This window comes from Myotis yumanensis, unplaced genomic scaffold (assembly GCF_028538775.1).
Source record: "Myotis yumanensis isolate MYYU_CA2020_CCGP unplaced genomic scaffold, mMyoYum1.0.hap1 SCAF_5, whole genome shotgun sequence".
Lineage (NCBI taxonomy): Eukaryota > Metazoa > Chordata > Mammalia > Chiroptera > Vespertilionidae > Myotis > Myotis yumanensis.
In genome coordinates, this window is record NW_027223756.1 from 13,814,857 (window position 1) to 13,825,814 (window position 10,958).

A 10,958-nucleotide genomic window follows, 5' to 3' on the forward strand; every position below is an offset into this window, starting at 1 on the left:
TATTCAGGATACGATGATTATCCAGTCACTCTCTTCTATTCTGTATTGTACCAATCAATTTGCCCAAGATCTGGCTTGTAAGTTTAGACCCACTTTCCATAGATGGACCGTGGAGTGTCACCCTGTGCAGTATATCAGAAACTGGGCAAACAAGACCATCAAGAGCGCCAATGTTGCTAAGGGTGTGAAAGGGCTCACAAAACAATCTCAGGCAATTGAACAGGAGAAAAACTTGTCGATTGGATAACCGTAAAGCAGTTAGTCAGTGCTAGCATTTCCGAGGCAGGGATAGATTAAAAATTCACTTAAGGCTAGTAAGGGGTAGTTTGATAAATTTAAGGAGTGTTTATTTGTAGGTTAAACAGTACATTAGGCATATACTGTACATAAAAAGGTTAAAACAGGGAATCCTTTGAGGGTCTGGAACAGATGAATTCAGTTTACATTCTTTCTAATGGTAAAAAATGATTCGGCTTTCAAACAAACTGCTCCTCTAAGCCTTCCAGAACAAATTAAGTTTGAGAACCAAGGTTCCACTATAGTGCTGAAAGTGATTCGTTTAAGACTAGCAGGGGGTGATTCGATGAATTTAAGAAAAGAAGTGCTGCCGAACCGGTTTGGCTCAGTGGATAGAGCGTCGGCCTGCGGACTCAAGGGTCCCGGGTTCGATTCCGGTCAAGGGCATGTACCCTGGTTGCGGGCACATCCCCAGTGGGGGGAGTGCAGGAGGCAGCTGATTGATCTCTCTCATCAATGTTTCTAACTCTCTATCTCTCTCCCTTCTTCTCTGTAAAAAATCAATAAAATATATTTAAAAAAAAAAAAAAAAAAAAAAAAAAAAGAAGTGCTTGTTTATAGACCGAACAGTACATTTGACATGTTTTGTATATAAGAAAGGTTAAAACAGGGAATCATTTTGGGGTCTAGAACAAATTAATTCAATTCATGTTATTTCTAATGGGGAAAAATGATTTGGCTTTCGAACAAATCACTTCTCGAACAGCCTTCCGGAATGAATTAAGTTCAAGAACTGAGGTTCCACTGTAAATAGAACAAGCAATAAAGAATGCCTAGCAATAGATACTTAATGAGTTTGAAGTGGCTCTTCTAATTAAGAAATCTAATAACTGTCACTAGTTAATGGCCACAAAATCACAATAAAATACACATTAAGGGGTATAAGTTTCAAGGAAAACAGTGATAACTTCTAAAATAAGCTGTTAAAACGAACCAAAGGGTTTTAAGGTAAAATTTTCAAATCAGACAAATGTCTATTGTCATATTATAGACTCTTGGCTATGAACACTTCTACGAGTTTTTATACTGTTTTAAGCAAATTACAAATACCAACCGCAATATTAAGAAGAGTCTGTTAAAGAATGTCTTTATTAATACAAACTATTCATACATGCAAACTATAAAGCACTAAGAAACTTAAATCTCTAAGTCATAGCAAACCGGTGGCAATTCAACATCCAGAGTCGACAGAAGGCTTGAGGGAGACTGGAACGGATCTAGAAAACAGGAATTTCTTAGACAATACCTGCAAACTGCCTTGATGCATTGTCCATCTCAACATGGACATTAGTTATCACTTCTAATCATCCACTGTTTCTCCCTCTGTCCAGTGAATCTCTATGCCCACACCACCTACACACATACGCACTCATTTCCTGGAATGTGGCTGTGGTCCCAGAATTAACCAATATCAGGAAATGATTCTTAGAAGTTCCTGAAACTACTGTTCTTATTAGAGGTCCAAGTAAGAGCCAACAACATCACTAATGTAAATGTATGAAATAGTGTAAGTGTCTAAGTTAACACACAGAAAACGTACTGACAGCTTCTGACCACCAGTTTGAACCAAGACCGAAAACCTTGTGCAGTGAGGTTTTGCCATTCTGTGTTATTGCACAGGTGTCTTGATCCTGAATGAGCAACTTGGAATTCTCATTCCAAGCAAGTTTATTATATTTCAACTTACAACCTAAGAAACTATATGCTAAGTTCAATCTTGTTTGGCTATATCTGAGGCTCTCGATTCCAGAATGACTTGATTTTACCTGGGCATTTGGAACTAAACAGCAATATCAACTGAGAAGGGTTTTCATTATTCTGAAACCTGGCCCTGAAGTCTGACGGACAGAAATGTTTTGTAGGCTAACCTCCCCCATAACTCTATCCCCACGGTAATGCAAGTGTCATGACACAAACTGTCTGCGGCCCTTCTAGGAGGGCCCTTGTTCACTTACCAGACTCCCAGGGTAGAGAGGGCGCCTTCAGGGGTGAAGGGGGACCCAGGTGTAACAGCTTTTCAAGTTTCCTCTCCTCGTCAAGGATCATGAGAGGCACTCCACTCAAGGGGAGCTGTGCGATCTGGTGTTCTTCAGGCAGGTCGAAGCTCTCAAAATCTGCCACAAAGAGAGAGGATTTCGTCAGGACAGCAATTCTCAGTATGGACAGAGGACTCCTGGGAGCCTGAGGCCCTTTCAGCGGGTCCACGAGGTCAAAGCCACTTTTCTAATAACATGAACACCTTTCCCCCACTGTGCTGACACTTGCAATGATGGCACAAAAGCAAAGCGGATAAAAATCACTGTGCCTTAGCATGGACAAGGCAGGGGCAAGACACTGTATTTAGTAGTCACACTATTCCTCACTACCTTTCACCTGCAGTAAAAAGTGCCAGTTCCACACTTCACTTTACCATATGCATAAAAAGTATTAACTTTCTTAGCTCTCGATCTTTGAGGATATGTCTTTTTAATATTTTATATGACAAAATGAGACGTATGTCAGGAAGCACCCTGCTGCCTACTGAAGTACAATGGTGATCTCAAAGAAAAAGGATTTGGGCAAATATTTGCTTTGCAAGCTAAACTAGAGGCCTTTTCCCGAACACCAGTTAGTTGAAAGAACACCTAAAAGACAAATTGGTTACTCAGAGCTGGGTGTTGGTTGCACATTTTCTCAGAGGAATGAAAGGAGTCTATCCCTTCAAGGAAAACAGTATTTGTTGCCAATGATTAAAGTTCACAATTTCAAGGAAAAAAAACAGGATTTTGAAAAAAACTTATCTGTGATCATTAGCTTGACAGCTTCCTCATACTTAAGATTTTTCTGATCCGATGAGTGGTGATATTAATGAACATGCTTTTAAAATTGCATAATGAAACTGCCTTTGGATAATTTACATTTCTCAATAAACCAATATTCCTAGGTGAGCAATGTGTGATGAATGTTAGGATAAAAGATACTTTGAAGTGCAAAACAGACCAATGGATTTTACTGTCAGAGTATAAAATGTTCATTGATATGGTTTCTGGTTTCGCATTGCATCTATATGTTCAGAAACAGCCACCAATTGAATTTTAGGGTAGTACCAAAGAAAACCATCTATACTGATCTGAAAAGACTATTTAAAATGCTTCTCCCTTTCCTAACTATTTATCTGCATGAGGCCAGATTTTCTTCATATACTGCAACCCAAACAGATGCAACAGATTGAATGCAAACATCAGATAAGAATCCGGCTATCTTGTATTAAGCCAAATTAAGCAAATTTTCAAAATATAAAACCACGCCAGTCTTCCCAGTAAGTTTTTTTTGTTTTGGAAAAGTTATTTTATGTTTTTTCAAGTTATTTATGCTAATGTAATATGTGTATTATTTTTTAACCAAATAATAAAGGCCGTATTTTTTGTTTGTTTGTTTTTTGGTTTTTGCTTGCTCACACTCACAGTAAGATGATTTGTTCAGTGCTGAACTTTCCCTCAGAATCATGGGCTCCCTCAGGGCAGGGCCTGGCATACAGTAGCCCCTCCTCAAATGTGAGTAAATTAAAGCTAAACAAGCTAGTTCTATAACAGAAAATATTTCAGATACATGTAGCAGGTTGAAGGAGCAAAAAATTCATGTTTTCACTGGCATTGTTCAATTTGACATAAAGCCCCGTTTCTAACAGGCTTGCTAGAGCTGTCCACTGCAAACTTTTTCAAGGTTAGTAAACACATCTCCCCCCTAGGAGGTAAGCTCTTGAGGAAAGGAGAAAATGTTCTCCACATCCTTGCTCCAATTCCCCTTCTGACCTTAGATGGTACCTTACAAATAAATCTACCAACAAGCATATTTGTTCAAAGCAAACCAGATTCAGACAGTCTGGGTATAGCTTTGGGTCGTGTATCATATTGATAGCCATATCAAGTTGCAGCTGCACTGGATTCTAAGAGAACTCTAGGCTAAAGAATTTTTGTAATACCAAAAGATACTACCGAGAGGATTGAAGGGAAAGAATTTTTCTATTTCTGGATAGGTGTCATCTGAGGCAGGAGCAGAGCCTTTTGCTTTAACAGTCTTCTCAGTCACCTAAAACAATCCAAGAAACGAGTTAGCGAGAGGGCTTCTTCAAGATGTGTGAGGGTTTCTTCACCACATTTTAAATTTTTTCATTTTCATCCTGACTTCTAAGAACCATAATCCTTATGATTATGTTCTCATGATTACACACAAATACAATTCAACAATTCTAGTAGCATGGCTCAACCGTTAAGTCTGAGATTCAAGTCAGCCTAAGCCATCAAGAATTCGCAGCGCTGGTAATTAACTCAATCACTCAACCTACCAGAGAAGGAAAGGGGCCTGAGTCAGCCGGAATAGAAGCATTTTTGGCTTTTGGAAGTGTGATTTTCCGTGTGTTTCCATCAGCCTTATCTTAATTAGTTGTTTTTCCTAATACACATTAAACAAAACAATTATCCAAATAAAGTGTTCATCCACACACCCAAGTCATTTTCTCAGCCAAGTTCTCTCAGTCTGGGATGCACTGACCTGCAGCTCTAGCTCATCACAAACACAAAGGTCAGCATGCTAGCAAATTATCATCATCACCTAAGGAGCTGGTCCTGGGAGGTGGGGAGGAGGACAGCGGCACCTGAGCTATTATATTAATGTGACCTCTTGCAAAGTACCTCCCGCTCAGTACTTACATGTGTAAGTAGATACAGACATTCCTCATTTTATCACCGTTTGCTTTATTGCACTTCATACTGTTTTGGTGGATTTCCAACATGTTGCTTTTTTTTTTTTTTTTAACAAACTGAAGGTGAGACCCTCCCCCATTAAAACGATGACTCGCTTTACGGTGATACTTGCTTTATTATGGTGGCCTGAAACCCAATTATTATTATTTTTTAATTCTTTATTGTTCAAAGTTTTACATATGTCTGCTTTTTCTCCCATTGACCTCTCTCCCCTCCCGCTCCCGCCCCTGGAACCCAATCCTTGACCTCTCTGAGGTATGCCTGTACTACCAACAAATCTGCTTCACGATATTAGTTAAGGGCAGGTGAGGCAAAAATATTCACCTGCTGCTGCAGGCTGCTGATCTCAAGGCACAGAGGAAGTCCACCAAAACAGTGTGATTCTCTTCTGCCAATCTGTTTGCAGCCTCTATTTAACCTACTCACTGGGAAGAAAGCCAGAGAGGATGCCAATCGTCATTTTAAGAGCCAAAAGTGCTGACGTGTTTAAACAGTGTCATTATAGACAGCACTTACCGTTTTAGCAGAGAAGGTGGTCTGTTTCTCTTTGACAGGTGCATTAGTCTTTCCTGACTTTTCTGTAGCTCTGTTGACAGTTCCCAAAGCCTTTCTGGGAGCCTTACGCAAGGCTGGAGGAGCATCAAACATTTTGCCAGCATGTGGTGCTGAAACCTGAGATCTCCCATCTAACGCTTTGACTGCTAGAATAAAAATTTTTTTTAAAAAAAGACCATAAGATTATTCAAGCAATACATTATCTGTGCAACTAGAAGGCTGACTGTGTATAAATTTGGCCTAATTCTCACCGCAAACTCAACCCCCATTTTTGACAGTGGCATGGCCATTGTCAATCTCATTCCACTATTGAACATGAAAAAGAGACTCATAACAAGCATGTTGTGACAGGAGCACAGGCGTACCCCTGAGATATTGCGGGTTCGGTTGCAAATCAAAGAAATAAAGCAGGTACCGCAATAAAGTGAGGCATAAGCCTTTTGCTGGTAGGAGGGTCTTGCCTTCCATTTGTAAAAAGTGCAACATCTGCGAAGTGCAATAAATAAAAGGAGGTGTCTATGCCTGTATTCGGCAAGCTTGACTCCCGTTGCCTACGCGGTACACTTGCGCCTCCCTAACGCCTCCCTAGGCGCAGGCCACATTGGTCCACAATCCCTGCGTGTGACTGCAGCCTGCATACTTACAGGGCCGGGAGCCCAGCTTCGGCCGGTCCTTGGGAGTCGCACGAGTGCCCAATTCTCCATTCTCCTTATCCACAAAGATCACAGTAGCCATTCTGAATTAACTAGGGGAGTGAAAGGCATATTAAACCCTGGGGGTTAGGGAAGACGAGAGAACCTAAGGGGTAGCACCGACCAAACTCTCCACGCGGAGCACATCCACGCAAAAACGGCAAGAGCTGGGCACGGGGAGAAGCGCGAGCTTGAGCCAACGGGCACGAAATCCAGCTCTTAACTCTTCAAGGCCGCGTAAGAGCCTCTACATTCCAGACGAGTTGGCGGTTTGGGGCCGGCAGGAACCCTGGTTCTCAGAAGAACCGAACCGTGGAGGGTCGCCGTGCAGTCAAGGCCGACAACCCGGCTGGGCGCTATGCTATAGACGACCCCGGGGAGTCCCAGCCGCAACCCCACGCCCCCAACCCCTGGCCCTCGCCCGCCTCACCCCCTGCCCCCGACGCCCCGGGACCCGGTCCCCAACACGCCTTTTTCTTCACCAGACCACCACCCCGTCCCCCGTCCCCGCCCGACCACTCACGACCTCTCCATTCACCCACGTTAAGATCCACAGCTAAAATCTCCCACGACCCAGCCTTCAGCGGTCGCGCCCGGCCCGGCGTTTGAACCACAACTCAAGTTCCTATTGGCTCACCCGCCCAGTGGGCGGGACCGGAGTGGGTGGAGACTCCCAGGAAGAACCAATGGGAAGAACCTACGTTCCTTAGGCTCCGCCCCGAAAGCTTTTTCCCTAGAAGATTACAGCTTGTTTCTTGGGAAGAAAAAAAAAAAATCAAACCACGTGACACTTTAATAATGGACTTTTAGGTGTGTTTTTTACTAACAGATAGAAGGGGAGTGAATATATGGTAACCATTTATTATGATATTAAGATACAGAGTTTTGTTTTTCCTGAGACACTGGAGGTGCCAAGAGGTTTTTAAATGAAAAGATTGTGAGGTTCAAAAAGTCAAGGCGAAGTGGCAGCTGAACTATTTTCCTAAAGTCTTCAACTAATCAACTATTTGTCCAGAGAGTAAATCGACCAGATCAAATTCAAAAAGAAGAGGTATCCTGGAGAAAAGGCATTATAGTCTTCAGGAAAATAACTGAGGAAAAATGGATACATAACAAACAGTTGTATTTCAATTAGAGATATAAAAAAATACATACATAGTCAGGTGGCAAAACAACCCATTAGGTCTGAAGAACACTAGCAGAGCAGAATTAAAAATTAAGAAAAAATATAAGTACAGATAGATCAAACAGCAATATTTGAGTTATTCTGTTATGCTTGTGATTAAGAATGGACTGCTTATTCCCTCACTGAAGGCCTTCCCTCAATATTTCAGGCTAGGATGCTGTTTCTAGTACTGCAACAGAAATCTCTGGCTTAGGAACAAAATAATGATCCTAATGAATACATAATTCAGGCTTCCTTAAAAATTCTATAATAGGGACTGTCATAGATATGGTTCTCAATATATGCCAGCTCATCGGCTCTTCTTCCCCGGCATTTCAGGACCAAAATTGACCACGGAATGATTCATTCACTAAACAAATAATTATTGAATGCTGTTTAACACACCAAGAAGAAAGGATCCTAGCCCTAGCCGGTTTGGCTCAGTGAATAGAGCCTCAGCCTGCGGAGTGAAGGGTCCCGAGTTCGATTCCCATCAAGGGCACATGCCCTAGTTGCGGGCTCGATTCCCAGTGGGGTGTGTGCAGGTGGCAGATGATCAATGATTCTCTTTCATCATTGATGTTTCTATCTCTCTCTCCCTCTCCCTTCCACTCCAAAATCAATAAAAATATTTTTTTAAAAAAGAAGAAAGGATCCTAACTCAAGAAGGTGAAGAAAAGAGAGAAGACAAAATTAATTAATTAATTAGTTAATTAATTTAAAAATGCATAGCCCTAGCTAGTTTGGCTCAGTGGATAGAGCCTGCAGACTGAAGGGTCCTGGGTTCGATTCCAGTCAAAGGCACATGCCCGGGTTGTGGGCTCAATCCCCAGTAGAGGGCATGCAGGAGGCAGCCAATCAATGATTCTCTCTCATCATTGATGTTTCTCCCTCTCCCTTCCTCTCTGAAATCAATAAAAACATATTTTTCAAAAAACATGCATACTTTTATTACCCCTTTCCTGTCCTTTTTCTTTTGAGTCCCCACCCCTTCCCTTATTTTCTCCCTGTATCACTTTCTACATATCTCAGCAGCATTTTATATCAACGACACACAAAAGTGTTGATTTTTAAAACCAAATCCGTACACCACATACAACTTCCAAGTGGGGATTCTTTCCCCCAAGGTTTTTGGTTGCAAGGTTTATATTTCCCTAGGGCAGTGGTTCTCAACCTTCCTAATGCCGTGACCCTTAAATACAGTTCCTCATGCTGTGGTGACCCCCAATTTCATTGTTACAAATTGAACATAATTAAAGCATAGTGATTAATCACAAAAACAATATGTAATTATATATGTGTTTTCTGATGGTCTTAGGCGACCCCTGTGAAAGGGTCGTTTCACCCCCAAGGGGGTCGCGACCCACAGGTTGAGAACTGCTGCCCTAGGGTAAGTCTTCCCCTTACAACAGGAAGCACTGTCTCCCAAGGTCATTCAGTAACTGAAAATGCCATGACCACCTCCTCTTGGAGTGACCACTGTTTCCTTACTAATGAGCCGCAGACCCACTTTGTTATTCCAAACGATTAGTGGGCTATCCAATTGACCTCTTCCTCACCTCATAAGGATACTTACATCCTAAGCAACCCCAGTTTAGACTAATCCTGATTGACAAACAGCGACCTTCCAGAACTGCTTCCTTAAACCCTCCTCAGAATCAGTCCTCCAGGGAGGAACCCAAACCCCACAAAAGATTCTCTGGCTTGTCCAGCACATTCTATGATTCCTCTGGGAGATGAGCTCCCTGGCTTGCGCCTGGTGATTTGAACTTAATAGTCCTCAACGATTCCAAGTAAATTCCAGTAAATGTTTTAAGAAGATAAAAAACAAGTGTGAGTGCTTCGTAGACTGACAGGCTATTCTCTGACACTTTCCATTCCTTCATCTATTGCCCTGTAGAATCAAAACATTTACATTCCTAAACTCTAGACACTGCAAATTCTTAATAAGAAAAAAATGTCATTGTAATGGGCTATCTTATTGAGGTAAGAATGTTAGCTATTTTCACTTTTACCTTTTAAAGGAATGCAGGTTATTGGCGGGGAGGGGGGGGGGGGGATTTAAATGTGACCAGAACAGATGGGACAAAAAATAAAAAATTCAACTGAGTAAATTTGAAGATCTAATTGGCTTTATTAAATGATTCGTGGATTGGGCAGCATCCCATCTAACAACTACAAGAGCATTGGTAAGGTTTTTATAGGAAGAAGGATGGAGCAAGGAGCTGTAACAAAAACGAACGGTTTGTTTGGGGACCAGGACATCTTTTTTTTTTTTTTTTTTTAAGGGGGAGGGGGACGCTGGAGGAAGAAGGGGGAGGATTTTTATCATGCAGATGGACTCTCTTTTTGTGGGGATCGTGGATGAACAGGGCCCTTGTGACAGACAACCTTGCTGGTACTTGAGAAAGAAAAGGATGTCTAAGCTGCTGCTGGGACTTGATCAGTAACCAAGGGAACAGAAAATTCCTAACCACGCCACATATCCTTTCCAACAGTATCCATTAAAAAGAGAAATGGTTGTAGAAGGCAGCGACTGTTCTTTCTACATCCTGATAAAAATATAAAAATAATTGCTTCCAGAACCCTTCCCATGGCTCCAGATTCCAGTGCTGAATGACCCTTCCTTATTCGTATATTCTCTCCACCTGATGGAAAGGCATTACTCCTTGACTATATGTAACTAACCAAAACAGCTGATGCATAGCTATATTCTTCTTTGTTCCCCCCTCTCCCGGCCTATATAAATATCCCTGAACTCTGCTCTCAGGCAATGACCTCAAATGTGCCCAAATAAATCTCTTTTCCTAAATCTGTAAAAGTCCAAGTCTTCTTTTCCTTGATATGCTTGATGAGGAAGTCCAGGCTGCATGATTAGATTATATTTCTGGGAGAGGTTGAAAATGCAATTAAATCCACTTGGAGGGCGGGGGAGGGGCATGGGGAAAGGAAGATAAGGCTGAAGAACTCCGGAAAATGGGTCGAAAGCTTCCAATTCTTAAAGATATCCTCATAGGGGAGACAAACGCCAAGCTGAGGAGGGAGCAGGGAACAGGGACCTTGAAGGAAGCCGCCATCCTGAGCCTCAGACATGGGTCCAGTCAGACCAGGACTCTGTCTCCAGTTGTTTTCAAAGTAAAAATTATGCTGTTATATCGGATTTTAAAGACTTTTTACTTTTTTTCTTACGGCGAAATGATATGCTGGATATTTTGAGTTAAATATTGCAAAAGTAACCTTACCTGTTTCTATTGTCTTAATATGGCTACTGGAATGTTTAAAATGACATCTAGGGCTGGCATATTTCTCTTGGACGACGTTGCATTGGAGGGTTTTAAGCTTGTGGGGTGGGACGTAATATGAACAAATTAGGGTTTTGAAAAAATATTACTACAGCGTGGACTACTGATTCGAGGGAGTGGGAAGAGCGGCAAAACTCGAGATCTCGCGAGACCGACGTCTCGGGATCCTGAGACCCAAAGAGTTGTTACTGCGCATGTGTCCCGC

The 10,958-nt window shown here is 41.9% G+C and overlaps 1 protein-coding gene across 4 annotated transcripts; it reads right to left on the bottom strand.

Annotated features, from left to right (window-relative positions):
- Positions 1-325: 325 nt before the first annotated feature.
- PTTG1 (PTTG1 regulator of sister chromatid separation, securin) lies at positions 326-10,829 on the bottom strand. 4 transcript variants are annotated; one of them, XM_070417084.1, is made up of 6 exons: positions 10,694-10,829; positions 6,239-6,339; positions 5,556-5,740; positions 4,272-4,365; positions 2,253-2,411; positions 326-1,514 (listed from the first exon to the last, which is right to left on the bottom strand). In XM_070417084.1, exons 2-6 carry the CDS (start codon positions 6,327-6,329, stop codon positions 1,435-1,437), a joined length of 609 nt encoding a protein of 202 aa, XP_070273185.1. In that variant the 5' UTR covers positions 6,330-6,339; positions 10,694-10,829; the 3' UTR covers positions 326-1,434. The 4 variants fall into 4 exon arrangements, with proteins under 4 accessions (XP_070273185.1, XP_070273187.1, XP_070273184.1 ...); XM_070417086.1 differs by lacking the exon at positions 10,694-10,829 and adding an exon at positions 6,829-6,890 and having other exon boundaries at positions 5,556-5,737; XM_070417083.1 differs by lacking the exon at positions 10,694-10,829 and adding an exon at positions 6,829-6,890.
- Between the last annotated feature and the right edge of the window lie 129 nt (positions 10,830-10,958).